Genomic DNA, 16,828 nt, shown 5'->3' on the forward strand with positions numbered 1-16,828 from the left:
TTAGCAGGATCAATAACAGTAATCCATGCTCCAGGTGATTAATTTGGGGAGAGGGTGTTATGAGAGTAAAAGGAAGAAGATTGATTTGATCTATATTGTGGGATTTAAATTGTTATATGATTAGATCAGAGTAGGCATAAGTAGGAAAGCTAAGGCAGCTAGGTGTCCCAGTGGATAAAATCCTGAACCTGGAGTCAGACTCATCTTCAGTTCAAATCCAGCCTCAGATACTGACTTTGTGGGCAAATCCCTAAACTCGATTTGCCTCAGTTTCCTCATCTGTGAACTGAGCAGGAGAAGGAATAATCTTGCCAAGAAAATCCCCAAAGGGTCAGAAGAAATCAGGCATTACTGAAAGACAACTAAACAATCATTACAAGTAGGGGATAAAGAAAAATTGAGGATAATCCTGAACTCACAAATTTGAGTACCTGAGAATACAAGGGTTCCCCCAAAGAAAACAAATTTGGAAGATGGAGAGGAAGAGGATTTTTGAATTTAATATGCTTTGGGGATATTCAGGGGATGTCCAAAGAAGAAGTTGATGATAGTGGATTTCAGGAGAGATTTAGAACTCTAAGTTAGAATTTAGAAATAAGGAGCTAGGAGAAAGGAATGGGCTACGATTCTGATCCCAAGAAGACCTTGGGAGCCCGTCATTTTCCACCTTCTGTCTCCACTATAAGAACAGCTACAAGCAAATCGGTATAATCCTAAATTGTGATTAAGCTTCCCCATTCTTTCAAGTGTCCCCTATCTCAATAGACTGAACGGAAGCAAACTGGTCCAGAGTTAACTGCTCACACAAGAGCATTAAGGTTGAGATGATTCAAACCTCATAGCCTCTTCTGCTTACCTCTGAGTTGCCTAATATCAGCCCATGTCCGAATTCCCCTTCCTGTAGTCTAGCACCAAGAAGCTTTGGGATGTGAATGTGGTGATGGGGGAAAGTGAGCATGGGGATGGTCTTTGAACTACGATCGCAGATTTGGGATTGGGTAGGAGGGGAGTGAATAAGAGGAGGTGGCTGTAGCACCACCTCTTTTATACTAATCCTACTTCTCCTCCCCCAACACTTGGCGTATTAGCGGGCGGAGCAGTTGCCGAGTCCTTTCCAGTTATATATAGGACGGAGCCACAGAGCACAGACACCACGATCTGGAGAGAAACTTGGGCCAGAGATCGGAGAAAGACTTAGGTCATAGTCCTGTTGGGTGAGCGTGCACCATGAGCAACAAATATGATGTGATCGTGGTGGGCGGAGGAATCTCAGGTCAGTGATTTTTGCGCGTTCTTTTTGGCTCTGTCTGAGGCTGAGATTGAGTCAAACCTGTTGGAAGGAGGAATGGGACAATGGGAGAAAGGGAAAAAGATGAGGGGCTGAAGACTGAAGGATTGCCTTAGAGATTTTTTTCAGACCTGTAGCGCTCTGGCGAGCTGAGGTACTGAATTGAACAATTGAGCTAGGGGAGATTACAGGCAGTCAGTCCTTTCTAACTTTTGAGACCCCATAATTCTGTGACTTGATCTCACTGCGTTTTACTCTTTTCTTTCACTCCCGGGAAAGACTAATTAGGCCAATTAGGGATTAGGAAACTGGAGTGCAAAATCTAAAATGCAAAATCTTCTGGCCCCAGCTTTTGCAAATTCCTTTGAAGCCCTCTACTAGGGAGGGTGACGAATAGCAACTCCGGTACCCTCCAGGCCCAGCTAGGAACGGATAAATCAGCTGGTTGTTACCCTATGCTCCACTTTCTCCCTTCCCACCAATCGGTGGCACTTCTCTCGGATTGTGACTCCTGAATTTTAATGGATAGGGAGGAGAAAAATTCTATTGCTAGCTGTGTCAGTGACTGGGAGGTTGGTAAGGGAGTGCCGCGGAAAGTTAGGATTGCAGGGCAAAGTTGGTATTCCTTGTTTCTTCTAATTGTTTGGAGGTTAAAAAAATTAGTTTTGAGGTGTAAGAGGGAACAGAGTTAGTAAATTCAGAGTTCCCACACTAGAAGCAAATCTGCAAGTTATGATATAAATACGCTGAGATATTTGTAGTGAGAAACCGTATGGTTTAGAAGAATGGTGGAGAGGTCCTTATTTTACAGAGAAAGCTCAACTTGGAGTCAAAAGATCGAGTCACAAATAAAGTCCCAATAACGGCTTTGAAACTCAATTTCTCCATCTTTGAAATGGGGTTAATAATACCTCATAGGGTTGTAGTGATGATCAAATGAATGGAAAAGTGTCTTGTTACCAAACCTAGAGTCTGCCTTTGCTTAGATCGTGTTTGTCGATTTTGTGTGTTTTAAGCAAGCGTGTGTGATTTACAGTTTGACTCAAAAACAAAACTGTGGGCAAAAGATTAAACTTTTGAATAAGGTACGGACAAAATGGGAGCATTGTGAAATGTTAGAATTTTACTAAATTATTGTTCAAGTCAGCAAACCTATTAAACATCTGTTGTACTCAGAACTCGGGGTAGATATAAAGTTTCTGTAAGATACCATTTAGTTTTAGATGCATCGGTCTTAAATATTCATAGTTGTGCAATACACATCACCTGATAAGAGCACTAAAGAGGTTTGACACAAAGTTCAGTGTAAGGTCCTAAGGGGAAGGTCTTTTAAATAGATCACTCAAACTTTTTATAGGCTCATTATGTGCCTGACATTGTGCTAAACTCTCTCTGGTAGGGAGCACTGAGCAGTACTCAGCTGAAAGTATTAAGAGGACGCCGAAGTAGATGTTCGGGACCGAACACCATCTAAGACACTCAGTATTTTCTAAGGATCTTCCTCCCTGCATTGCTATCAGAAAGTTTTTTCTAGTCAATTTGAAAGAATTTTGTTACTCAGGAAACTGGGGGGAAGGGGGAATAAGATTCCATCCTGCAGTCTACTGTCTAACAGCTTGTATTTGACAGAAATCAGAAATATGTTTTTATTTGCTGACCAGTGGAATTAGAAGACTATCTAAAAAACAGGGAGAAGAGAAGAAAAACCAGGGAGAAAGGGAGGAAGGGATTATCATATAGTTTGTTTGGCAGGTGAAGTGAATAGCTTTAGGAAAGCCTTTAAGTGGCAAGTAAAGAAAAAAGAAAACTTTTGAAGATTATTATAACTACTGATACAAAGGTGCTGTATTCTCTGCTTCCTTCTTTTTTGGGATTCTGGTCAATCCTCAGGCCCTGGTTCAAACTGAAGCAGGGAACCATGGAAGACCCATATTCTATTAAATGCCTGTATTGTAAGAATTGGCAGCGACAGAGGAAATGTTCCTCAGAAAGGACCAGGAAAGGTTTCTTGAAGAAGATTTTTGACTTGAAGGAAGAGTTGAAGAAAGCTAGAAGGCTGAGGGGAGAAAGGAGAGCAAGTCAGAATATAGAATATTATATTTGAGGAGCAGCAAGAACAATGTCACTAGGGTTGCAGAGTAGAATATAAGAGAGTAAAAGACTAGAAAATTAGAAAGGGAAAAGGTTGTTAAAAGTTTTAAGTTTAAAAAAACCTTTAAAACCTTAAAACCTTTAAAAAAGACTTTTAAAAATCATCAGCAGATGATTTGATAAATGATTCTAGGAAGCAATTGAACTTTGCTGAGCAGGGAGGGGGCATAAAGAAACTTGTTCTTTGGGAATATCACTTTGGTGTCTGAATGGTGCTGCTGAGTACATAGTATGCCTTTCTTAGTCATTGCTCCCTCTCTAGCAATCTATTTCAGTTCCAATCTGCTAAGGTGTAGATGCTAGTACTTCTCTCTGACAAGGATGGTTAGGTAACTTTTTAGTCATAGCTACTTCAACCAACAGAAGACAGAATTTGGGTTAAAATAAAACCTTTTTACCGATAGTATGCAGAAAATAAAATCCTTTGTCCCAGATAATCGTCTGATTTAGGGTTATTTTCAGTTTTAGTCTCATATGAATTGAGACAAAATTGAAACTAAGTTAAGGAGATATGGTCATTATTTTCCTCACAGGATCAGTCCTATCTTTACTCTGCTTATTTATCACCTACCTGCAAAGTCTATTTGTTTTAATGCTTCTTATGTTTGCAATTGAAGAAGAAACGGAACATTTTTCTGATGACTCCAACTGAAGCCTGACGTAGAGAAGCTTCCTAACTTTGGCCAGTGTAATGTTTGGAAGCACTCAGAATATTAGAGGAGCTTTGTCAAGTAGTCCCCCATGTCAAGTAGTCCCCTATGTCAGCCCACCTTATCCACCCAGAGGGTAACTGTGCAATGGCTTTACCAATAGACATTGGTGGCCCTACAAGAGCAAAGACCTAAGTTGCCATTTTTATACCCTTAAGAATGCCTCTATATTTGGCTGCACGTGCGTATATAGGCAGCCAGATAATGCATTAGATAGAGTCCTGAGTCTGAAATCAAAAAGACCTGAGTTCAAATGTGACTCCGACTTGGTTCCTTCAATTGTAAACTGGGGATAATACCACCCATCTCCCAGAATTGTTTCAAGAATAAAAATAACAATATTTGTAAGACACTTAGAACTATGGTGAACACTGTATAAATGTTTATTACTTTTTCCACATGTGTGCACTCTTCCCATTGATACTATGTGCCCCAAATTTATGGAGAAAACACTTTATCCCTACTTTTCTTATTATTCCATTTCAGTAAATGTTTTTGTATTGAGCTAATTGACTTTATAATGAGATAATTGCATACTCTGGTTGACCACCTGGATGAGACAGTCTGGGCTATTATTTTGTTTGTTTTGGGGTTTTTCCAGAAAGGTTACAAAATTGGCAAATAGCTTTGGTTGATTCAGAATCTTGAGGCTGCTCCTCTCTTGAGCTCAGCATCCTGGTTCAAGCTCCAGGTATATTGATAAGATTTCTTTGTCACTTGAAAACATAAAGAAAACCACCTAGGTATAAGTGGATTTTTAGATTTAGCAGGTGTCCCCCAAATCAGTGAAGTCAACATGAGGACATGTCACTCCTATCACTCAGACTCCATTTAGCAATAATGGACAAATGTCATTGACTCAAATTAAGTGTTCTAATATTCCTGCTGAATATCTTTTTTTGTGTCATGGCTAAGTAAATTTCCTTTTGTTAACTTGAATGATCTCTAAGTTTTTCTTGTAGTTGCATTTTGAAAACAGAACAGATTCCACTAACAATGTAGCAGTGTCCCAATTTTCCCATATGCCCTCCAACTTTCATCATTATCTTTTCCTGTCATCTTAGCCACTTTGACAGGTGTGTAGTGGTATCTCAGAGTTGTTTTAATTTGCATTTCTCTGATCAATAATGATTTTAACATCTTTTCATATGAGTAAAAATAGTTTCAGTCTCATCATCTGAAAATTGTCTGTTCATATCCTTTGACCATTTATCAATTGGAGAATGGTTGGTACATTCTTTATGTAAAATGAGGGGGCTGAAGTTAGTCTTTTCAAACTCTAAGTTTATGATAAAATTCACTTACTGGGTAATGTGTTTCCTAGAATTGGGATCTAAACTGAGCCTGAAGAATGAGAAAGATTAGGAAAAGTAAAGAAAAGGCATTTGTTATTGTTGAATCATTTCAGTCATGTCCAATTCTTCCATGATCCCATCTGGAGTTTTCTTGGCAAAGATACTGGATTGATTTGCTAGTTTCCTTTCCATTATCATTTTACAGATAAGGATTTGAAGCAGGTCAGACAACTAGTAAGTATTTGAGACTAGAAGTGAACTCAAGTCCTCCTGATTTCAGGGTGGATGCTGTATACACTGACCTAACTAGTTGCCACTAAACAAGTATATAGTGAAGTTCTAATATTCCCCATGCACTATGTAATGTTTTTAGGGATCTATGTATAAATAATGAAATTATCCCAGATTGCAAAGAGTTTACATTTTAAAGGGGTACAAAACAAATACATATAATAATATATAAAACTAAAATTTGAAGTGAACAAATACATATATATGTAATTAAATGCAATTTATTTTGGATAGGAGATTTTGGTAATATTCAGAAAGTATTATGCAGAGGGTGTTTTAACTATATGTTAAGAGGAAAAAGTGCCTCTATAAGGCAGAGGTAAAGAAGGAATATATTATAGGCATGGGAAGACAGTTTGTGCATGGAGTATCATGTGTGGAGAACTTGGCTGATATCTACACATAGGGAGGGAAGTAATCTCAAAGAAGACAGAAAGATAAATAGTGGGTAGGTTGTATGGGGTTTCAAAAGCTAAAAAAAGAAGAGTTTATGTTTGATTCTGGAGGTAAGATATGACAGATTAGAGCTGATTGAGTAGGAAAGTCAATTAGGTCTTTAAAAAAAGATTTCTTTGGTAGCAGAATGTGAAATGGACTGGAATGGGAGAACAATAAAGAAGATGTAATAATCTGGATTAGAATTGATTAAGGCCTGAGCTGAAAAAAATTGCTGTGTAAAGGGAGAGGAAGGAATGGATGAGAGGTATATTGTGAAGTTAGAAATAGCAAAGTTTGGCAACGTATTACAAACATGGAGTGAGAGGGAGTCAGGAGTCCCGATTATTGTTCTGTTAATTGATCCATTTCAGGAGCAGTTGGACAAGATTTGTCCACATGAGAAGACATGAATAGATTTCAGTTTATGCTTTTAGGGAAAATTCTCATAATGATGAGGATTTATCAAAGTTTTGAACTATATTTGTAAGAAGGTAAGAAAATGGGCATAGTTAGAATAGAGAGTTTGTAATAAATAGTAGAAATATACAAAGTTGTATAGGTAGATTAAGTCAAGATTATGGAGAGTCTTTAAAGCCAACCAAAGAAGATTGAACTTTATGTTATAGAAAATAAGGGGTCTAAAGGTTCTTGAGCATGAAAAAAGTGGTGTTTAGGGCATCTAGTCAATAGTAGTCTTGTGAATCTTTTGGATTTATTTTCAGAAAATTGCTTTTAAATTTATGTATAAAATGCATAGAATTATTAAGGAAAATAGATACATTGAATGCAGTTATTATACTTCTAAACCAATCCCAAATATTAAGTAGTATTACTTAAAAAAAAAACAACCCAAGTTCATAGAAGCTAGGTTTAAAATCTCTAACCTAGAGCAAGAGATTTTCATTTAAGTAGCTGTTGTAATTACCAACTAGAGAACATTTGGACAAAAATAAGTGAAGCAAAGGTAGGATGTTGTAGCAGGAGAGTAATATAGACCGTGTAGTCAGAAAGAGAAATCAGATAAGTTACTGAAGCACATCACAAATCTGTCATGAAGACAGTTCATAGAAGTAATCGAAAACTAAGGTTATATAGACATCTGGAATGCCTTTTGCTCATAAAAAGAGAGCAGCTGAGAAATAATATACTTACACTAAATATTTTGTACTTGAGAAAGATGAAGCAAGAATTCTTTTCTGAATGGAAAATTTATTTTGCCACTCTTTATATCTAGATGGGATATCCATTTTGGTTTTATCTTGGTAAATACTATAAGATATTGGTCCATATCTAGTTTTTGCCAAACTACATTCCTTTTCCCAACATTTTTTTTTTGCTATTGTGTACTGTATGTCAGTTATTCATTTGATTCTTCTTGGCTTCATGTATAGGAAAACCATAATAAAATTTGTGTCAGAAAAGACCCTAGGATGAGAATCTCAGAAGGCAGAGGTTATCAACAGTGTCAAATGTTGTAGAGAGGTCAATAAGAATATGAGCACTGAGATAAGATATTGGAGGGACCAATTTCAACCAAATGGAAGACATGGAAAGCTCGACTGTAAAATGTTCAGAAGTGAGTAGGAAGTGAAAATGAAGAAGCAGTGAGTATAAATAGCTTTTTTCTTATAAGTTTGGTTGTGATATAGGATTACAATTTGAGGGATGGTAAAAGATGGGTTTTTTGGTTTGGTTTGTTTTGGTTTGGTTTTTGAATGAGGGAGATCTGGGCACATGCCCAATAGTAATAGAGAAACAACCTGTATATAAGAAAAAGTCAAAAATTAGGGAGAGAGAAAGGGATAATTAAAGGGATACATTTTGAGAGGAAATGAGAGGGGTAGACAATAAAGGATTTAGCTTTGTCAAGAGGGGCTACTTAATTTTTTTTTAGACAGGATTTTTAAAAAAGACATGTAGAAAATGAAAATGAGAGGAAATAACTGAAAATGAACAAAAAAGAGATTTCTGTAAGATATTAGATAGATATAGAGTTATAGATATATAGTATAGATATTTAGACAGATAGACAGATAGAGCTTATTAAGGATAACAAAAAGAGCTTTAAATATTTGGAGGATATGGACTGCAGGTATCACTGAAGAAGTGGTAGTAATGTGTATTGGAGAGAAGGCAGAAATATTCAAATTTTCTCTTCTATTTTACATGAAAGGAGAATTATACTTAGAAGGAATTGAGTATTTTATACTTTAAGAATTAGCAATTTCGAGCAGAACCAGAAGATCACTATACACTTCAACAACAATACTGTATGAGGATATATTCTGATGGAAGTGGAAATCTTCAACATAAAGAAGATCCAACTCACTTCCAGTTCATCAATGATGGACAGGGTAGCTACACCCAGAGAAGGAACACTGGGAAGTGAATGTAAATTGTTAGCACTAATATCTGTCTGCCCAGATTACATGTACCTTCGGAATCTAATGCTTACTGTGCAACAAGAAAATGGTATTTACACACATGTAATTGTATCTAGGTTATATTGTAACACATGTAAAATGTATGGGATTGCCTGTCATGGGGGGGGAGGGAGTAGAGGGAGGGGAGTAATTTGGAAAAATGAATACAAGGGATAATATTATAAAAATATATATAATAAAAAAAAGAAAAAATTTAAATAAAAGTAAATAAAATACATGGGCTTAGAAAGAAAAAAAAGAAAGAATTAGCAATTTCATCAGTGGGGTAATGCTTCCATTAATGTGTGCCACAACTTTTCTGCAACTTAGTGGAATTGTTTAAGGGCAGAATTCTTGGAAGACAAGGGAGTGAGAGAGAATTCAGGGTACAGCTTCTTTTCCTTCACCTTAAGTACACTAGAAAATGCTCCAGATGAAGCAAAAATTATGACAAGAGGAAGAAAAGTGAAAGTACTTATCAGAAAGCAATTCTTATAGAAATAATAAATTGAAATTTGCTTCAAAAGCAAACCAAATTCTTGGCATTTCTGTCATTGCTCTCATTCATTGCTTGTGTCTGTTGCTGTGTATTTCTCAGACAATTGCAGTTTGGGGCATTGACTTTTGGAGTCAAACCAAACAGGTCTGGATTGGTTCATGGACTGATTGAAGTTCATGAATAAAACAGTCTTGAAGATTAAAAGGAAAACAATTATACAGTACAGTATTATACAATAAAAGAGTAAAAGTAACATAATAAGGGCAGATAAGTGGCGCAGTAGATAGAGGACCAGCCCTGAATTCAGGAGGATCCCAGTTCAAATCTGGTCTCAGACACTTAACATTTCCTAGCTGTGTGTGACCCTAGGCAAGTCACTTAACCCTAGCCTCAGAAAAAGGAAAAAAAAAGTAACATAATAGAGATATAATACAAGAGAGAAGATAGAAGAAAAAGGAGGTTCCTAGAAGTGAAATGCTGGTGATAATTATTTAATACTTTATAGGGTTGAACATACAACCTACAGAATGAGTGAGGAAAAAGTAGAAAACAATTTAAATGCTTCTCAGATTTTGTCTCCCTCATCTCAACATCTTTGAGATCAGCCTAGTGTTTTTCATATGGGTACCACTAAGAAAAGGGAAGAATAGTTCTAACTACAACAGTCTCCTAGACTTTCCTTTCCACAATGTCTGAACTGGCTACTCTCAACCTCTGAAGGAAACTTCAATTTTATCCAGTGTTAAAGGACAGGCAAGGAACACAACAGCAGTGATCCTTGAGAAATATAGCTTCAGTGTTTGGCCTTCCACTGGATAGCCTGAATTAATTTCTTAATTTTGGCTGTTTTGATTGTCTTGCTGTCTAAAGGACATCTCAATAGTCTTTTCTAGCACCACAATTCAAAAGTGTCAGTTTTCTGATGCTGAGTTTTCCTTTCAGCCATTCATTGCACCTGGAAAAACCATATCTTTGACTGTTAACCTTTGTCAACAAAGTGATGTCACGGCTTTTCAGTATACAGTACAGATTTGTTCTAAGGAACACATATCTTTTAATTTTATGGCTATAATGACATCTGCTTTGATCTTTGAGCCCAAGAACATAAAATCTGACGTATCTGTCATTTCTTCTATCTCTATTTTCCAGGAAGTGATGGAACCAGTTGCCAAGATATTAGATTTTTTAAAAAATATTAAACTTCAAGCCAGCTTTGACACTCTTCTCTTTCACCCTCATGGGGGAGTCTTAATTTTTCTTCACTTTTTCTCGTCAAAGAGGTATTGTCTATATATCTGAGATTGTTGTTTTTTCTCCTAGTAATCTTAATTCTGCCTGTTGATTCATCCGGCCTGACACTTCACATGATGTACTCTATGAATAAGTTAAATAAAGAAGGTGACAACATATAACCTTGTCATATTCCTTTTCTCATCTTAAATCTATCAATTGTTCCATATTTGGTTCTAAGTATTGAATTCTTTTATTCACCTACAAAAAGTACTACATAGAATTCTAGAATTGGGGTTAAGAAGAGCTGAGTTTAGATTCTGCCTCAGGTATTTACTTCTAACTGTGTGACCCTGAACAAGTTCCTTAATATCTTTCAGCCTCATTTTTTTTCATTTGTCAAATGGGGATAATAATATCACATGGTTGATAGTGAGATATTTATTTGTAAAAAGCTTTGTAAAATTTAAAGTACCACATGAGAAGTAGCTAGCTATTGTTAATATTTCTCCATTTTACAGTAATTTTTATAACAAACAAAAAATAGTAATAAGACGACATCTTGATCCAATACTGTTTGTGTAAGACCTTCATTGAATTACTTATATGGTTTACTTCATATGAAAGCCCCTTCAAAATTATAGATCTCATTTCCTTTCTCTAGATGGGAAGGTTGAAGCAAAATATCTTGCAGTTTAGTTTCACCCTTAAAAACCCAAGATTCTTAGAAAAATAAAGTGTTCTTCCAACCAAACATTTAAAAGCTGATGCTAAGACCATTTAGATAAATCATCTAGCTAAGGAGAACCTTTTACCACACAGTATAGCTACTAATCAAACAACAATGCTCCTCTTAAATTGTAGGTGTCATCTGTAGCTTGTATGCAAAACCTGTCTTGTGTCTGATTTGCTTTAGGGATGTAGAAGGAAAATATTGATTGCTTAATCAAGATGATCATTTTATGTAGTGCCAATTAACTGAAATCTGACCCAATATTATGCTTAGAGGTATGGTATTAATAATGAGTACCCACAAAAGAGAGGTCTTATGATCCAAATGAACCATACCTTCTTTTATGAAATGTAGCATAGCCTGTGTAACAGTTGTTTTGTGTAAGGGAAAGCAAACAAGACAAGTCATAATGAGCCTGGGAGAAAGGTAAACTGACTGTTCAAACTTTCTTCCTTTCAAAACAAATCCAAATGGATGAAATTCAAACAACTTGCTAAAGTGTACTCAGGGCACCAGGACTTTCAGCGTAGCTCTGTTTCCTTCAAGATGAATATTATTCAGGTTTATGCTTCTCACAGGATGTTGGGTTGAGGCTAACATTTCCTTTTCATTAAAACAGTCCAGGAAATATACTGTATTTGTCTGGGGAAAAAAGGAGATACCTCTCTCTAGATTGCATTATTAAAATGAGATTTCTTTGAGAGAAAATAAATATTTATTTGTGTGTACATTAAAAGGAATAACCTAAAATTACTGTAAATGTTTATTGTAAAAAGTATTTTAAACTTTAAAATATTTAATTTTTAAACCAGTTCAAAAGAATTGGTTTTATTCTTTATCACTACTTCTTACTTTTCAGTTTCCACAAAGATACAGGAGGATAGAGAGGTTAATAAAAAATGTATAAAACTACGGGCATAACTACATTCAGGTTTTAAACTACCATGGATTTTTCAGGGAATATAGCTTATATTTAGAGACAGGTAGCTTAGTTGATAAGACTACTGAGCCTAGAGTGAAAATATCTACAAAAATGGTTAGTGAAGTGAAACTGGAGCTCAGCAGAGAGACTAGATATAAAAAAATAGAAATCTGAAAATCATATTCAGAAAGAAGGTACGATAGTGAGATTATTTGCTGAGGGCATTGTAGAGATTTTGAACTGTAGCTTCAAATGTAGGCATCTCAAATTCAACATATCCATTGCAAAATTCATTATCTTTCCTCCCAAATCACTCTCAGTTTGCTCTAATATTGTCAAAGGCACCACCATCCTCTCAGTCTTTCAGATCTATGGTCTTAGTGTCAGCCTTGACTTTATATTCACCTTACATATCCAGTGTGTTTGTTGATTAAGTTCAAAATAAAAAAAGTAAAGCTAAATTAAAAAGAGATGTAAAGATCAACATATTGCTAACAATAAATATTAAGATCTGGAAATACAAGCAAAATGCCAGCTTTACCTTCAAGGAGCTTATATTCTAATAGGAAAGACCATGAGTAAAAGGAAGATGAACAGGTTGGGGAAGAGAAGCGAAGAGTTAACATTTGGAGAGAAAAGTTAAAGATACATTTTGACTCTGTTAAGAGGAATGTGTATATTTCATAAGCTTGGCATATAAAACACATTTGTTCTCCAGTAGAACACATTCCATGCACATTTTTGGAAGAATATAAATGGAACATTATGAATTTGTTACTTTGATTTTTTTAAGGTTGTAGCTTAAAATTCTGCAAAAATATCAGAGAACATTAAAAGATTGCTATTTATAGTAGCAAGCCTCCAAAGAACCACAAAATAATCCCAACAATTGTTTTAAATTCATAAAATGGAAATTCATGATCATTCAACCTAAGATGGACTTTAATTTCCCTTTGTACTACTTATGAAGAAAAGTTTTGCTATACATAAATAAGATTTATTTGTTCAAGGGGGGAAGAGTTGGTGTTCAGGAGGATTAGCACTTCTGATGTTAGAATTTGGTGAGCCCTTTTCAGGGCTGCTCATCCATCTTTGCTATTCACTTCTAACACTAGTTTGGTATTCTAATTCTTATTTGGAGCATTCGCAAGCAAGTCAAGACATCATTCATGATCTCATCGGTCCTCTTCAAAAATGAAAGATAAATGACAACAACAGATGAGATAGCACAGTATTTTCACAATTCTAAGCAAATTCTAAGCAAAATGTGCTAATTATTATGAACAAGTAGTAGTTACTTATTATCAATAACTATCACTTAAATAGTACTTAAAGTTTATGAAGTTTTTTATAGGATATTAGAAAAGGCATTATAATTTCTCAGCTCCAACTTTCTAATTTCAGTCACTTATTTATTTAAATCACCATTTAATTTCTCATTTTGTAGACAAGAAAGAGAAGGCTGAGTGAATGTTCCAAAGTCACACAGGTAATCAGTATAAGAGTTAGACTTCAAAACCAGGTCTTCTGAACTTGGAGTCCATATTATTGCATATGAATTATCTAATTTCATCCTTATAATAATTTGTGATATAGGTAGTAAAGTATCCATTATTCTCATGTTACATTTAAGGAAATTGAGTTTCAAAGATGTTAAATGAGCTGCCTGAGGTCACTAATGGTATGGACAGGATCTCTATTCCTCAAAGTCTCTTACTTCATAATATGATGTTCTTTCTACCACCTAACTATTTAAAATAGTCTATAATAATACCTCTACTTAGAAGCAAATGGTAAACCTTCTCTTTTAAATTCTATTTAAAAATAATAAAATTGTTTTTTTAAGTCTTCTACATTCCATATGAGAAAATATTCTAATAAAGAGAGAGGATTTTTTTTACAAAGCAAATATACACTTGATTAAGAAGGCAGAACTCATGATTCTTATTTTTAGCTCTGTCAGGCATGAGCTGACTGGTCCTGATAAAATCCTTTGCCTTGCCTCAGTTCCATCATTTGTAAAAAGTGAAGGATAAATTTAACGATACCTAAAACTCCTTCTGAGTGTAAGGTGTCTTGATTCCAAGGGAATAAGGTACCTTTTCTTAAGCAAGTTTTCACTCTTCAATGAGAGATGATTGTTCAAATGGGGAAGGGTTATATAGAACCAGCAAAAGCAATCACTGAGCTAAGTGCTTTTTATAAAAATCATCTCATTTGATCCTCTTAATAACCTATGAGGTATGTGCTTTGTTATTTACATTTCATGGATTTCATGTTAGGTCTTCTATACCCTATGAAGGTACACTAGGGCCATTTACTGATAATTAGCTAGAAGACAAATGGGAAGAAGGAAAATCAAGTGAAGGTTCCTAGCTAGAGATTTGGATTTGTAGAATGGGAAGAAAATAAGCATATATATATATATATATTTATATATATATATATATTTATATATATATATGTATATATGTATATATATGTATATATACATATATACATATATATATAAACATATATACATAGAACAAAACTGGCAAGTAGATTTTGTTACAAGACTAGTAAATTTAGATTCTATGATTCCACAGCAAGCTGGGTATTTTACAATGTTGCTCAGAAATAACCCTACTTTAAGGTTGAAAAAACCTGAAAAGAACACTGTTAATGGAAGAAAGATTGTGGTAATTCATTTACACAGAAACTAAAGTAGATAAGTGAGGGAAGAACACCTTATAGAATACTGTATTCCAAGAAAACCTATTCTTTTCAACTGCAACCACAGCCACTCCTCCCATGATCCCACCAAATGTAAGTTAATATACCTATCAATGACATTCGTTCTCTCTTGGATGGTTGGGAGAACTGTATATCTGGACTGAAAAAACTCATTGCTTATGTTCCTTTCTTAAGAACAATTTTCCTTACCAGATCTTGGTCCAAGAAAGATCATACAATCTTTGTTGCCATTCACTGACCACCTGTCCATTTCTAGTAGTGATTTATCTTAAACTATTTCACTATATGTTTCTATGTTCTTAAAGCTGCAAAAGTCAAAGAAAATGCTTACAAATCTACAAGAACTTATACCTAAAGAACATGAGAGATTCATAGATTTCTTTATTCGGGGGGTAAGGAGGAAGTGGAGGTGCTGCTTGTGTTCTTTGTGTCTTTTCTCTTTCACTTTTTTATCATAAGCATAAACTTTCCATCTTGGAGGAAATTTAGCAATCATCATCTAGTCCAACTCCCTTATGGTACAAATGAGAAATCAGAGAGGACCCAAGAAAGTAAGGAATTTATTCAAGGCCAAATAGGTTTGGTTTGGTTTGTTTTTTGTGAAGAAAGCACTCTGTAAACTTTATTTTTTTGGTTTTTTTTAATAATAGCCTTTCCCCAAAAGTACATGCAAAGATAGTTTTCAACATTCACTCTTGCAAAATCTTGTGTTCCATATTTTTCTGCCTCCCTTTCCCTCTCCCCCTCCTCTAGAGAGCAAGTAATCTATTAAAGTTTAAATATGTGCAATTTTTCTAAACATAACTCCACATTTATCATGCTGCACAAGAAAAATACGATTAAAAAGGAAAAAAAAATGAGAGGAGAAAAACAAGCAAGCAAGCAAACAACAACAACAATAATAACAAAGTTGAAAATACTATATGGTGAACCACATTCAGTTCCAATAGAACTCTCTCTGGATGCAAATGGTTCTCTCCATCACAAGTCTGTTGGAATTGGCCTGAATCACCTCCCTGTTGAAAAGAACAAGTCCCTCACAGCTGATCATCACATAATCTTGTTGTTTCTGTGTACAATGTTCTCTTGCTTCTACTCATTTCACTTAGCATCAAATCATGTAAGTCTCTCCAAACCTTTCTGAAATCAGTCTGCTGAGAATTTCTTATAGAACAATAATATTCGATTACATTCATATTTCTGTAACTTATACAGCCATTCCCCAACTAATAGGAATTCATTCAATTTCCAGTTCCTTGCCATTAGAGAAAGGGCTAGTACAAACATTTTTGCACATGTGTTCTTTTTCCTTTTTATGATCTCTTTAAGATTATTTTGAAAGCTGAGTAAAGATTTAGATTGGAGTCAAGAGAGAATTAAGTCAAGACCAATAAGTAGGCAAACAGCTAGATATGAGATGATGAAGACCTGCATATGATAGCAACTGTGTAAGTGGGGAGAAGCAAGCAGCCTAAGGAAGAAATATGGTGAAGGTAAAAATGATAGGACATGGCAATGAATTCGAGATGTGAGTTGAGTTTGAGTCAGGAGTTATCAGGCCATGAGGCCTTGGTGACTAGCAGGATAGTGGTAGCCTTTAGAGTGATATGTAAATTCTGAACAAAGGATTATTTGGGGGGAGTAAGATAATGAATGTATTCTATTTTGGACATGTTGGATTTGAGATCCTCATAGAACATTTAAGCCCAAAGTGTCTAATGTGCAGTTGTTGATATGAGACTAGAGATTAGAAAAAGGATGAAGTCTAACTAAATAGAACTGAGAATCATCTCCATAGAGATTGATAATGGAACCCAATAACTGACAAAATCACTGTGAGATAGTATAAATGGAAACGTTAACAAGATTCATATAATATTCCATATTCTTAAACCCCCCAAATGTCTCTAGCTTTATTTTAGTGTAAAAGACAGTTAATATGCTTTACTCAGGAAGATAGGGAATGCCTAATATTTTATATTTAATGAAAGAATGCTTTTCTATAATGACAGCACAACATTGCCTGTTTTTTCTTCTAGGAACACAGAATACAATAGCACCATTTCTGTGAACCCAATAGGGTGATATTAATGAAGATAGAATAATATTGAA

General features: G+C 35.2%; 1 protein-coding gene across 1 annotated transcript in view; it reads left to right on the forward strand.

The window, feature by feature from the left end:
• The first annotated feature begins 1,070 nt into the window (after window positions 1–1,070).
• Window positions 1,071–16,828, forward strand: part of LOC141561333 (amine oxidase [flavin-containing] B) — a 76,923-nt gene continuing 61,165 nt past the window's right edge. Inside the window, exon 1 of the mRNA XM_074300808.1 lies at window positions 1,071–1,273. Coding sequence (XP_074156909.1) covers window positions 1,228–1,273 — 46 coding nt within the window. The 5' untranslated portion in view covers window positions 1,071–1,227. The remainder of the gene's footprint in view (window positions 1,274–16,828) is intronic.

The sequence above is a fragment of the Sminthopsis crassicaudata genome, chromosome 3 (genome assembly GCF_048593235.1).
Source record: "Sminthopsis crassicaudata isolate SCR6 chromosome 3, ASM4859323v1, whole genome shotgun sequence".
NCBI classification, from domain to species: Eukaryota; Metazoa; Chordata; class Mammalia; order Dasyuromorphia; family Dasyuridae; genus Sminthopsis; species Sminthopsis crassicaudata.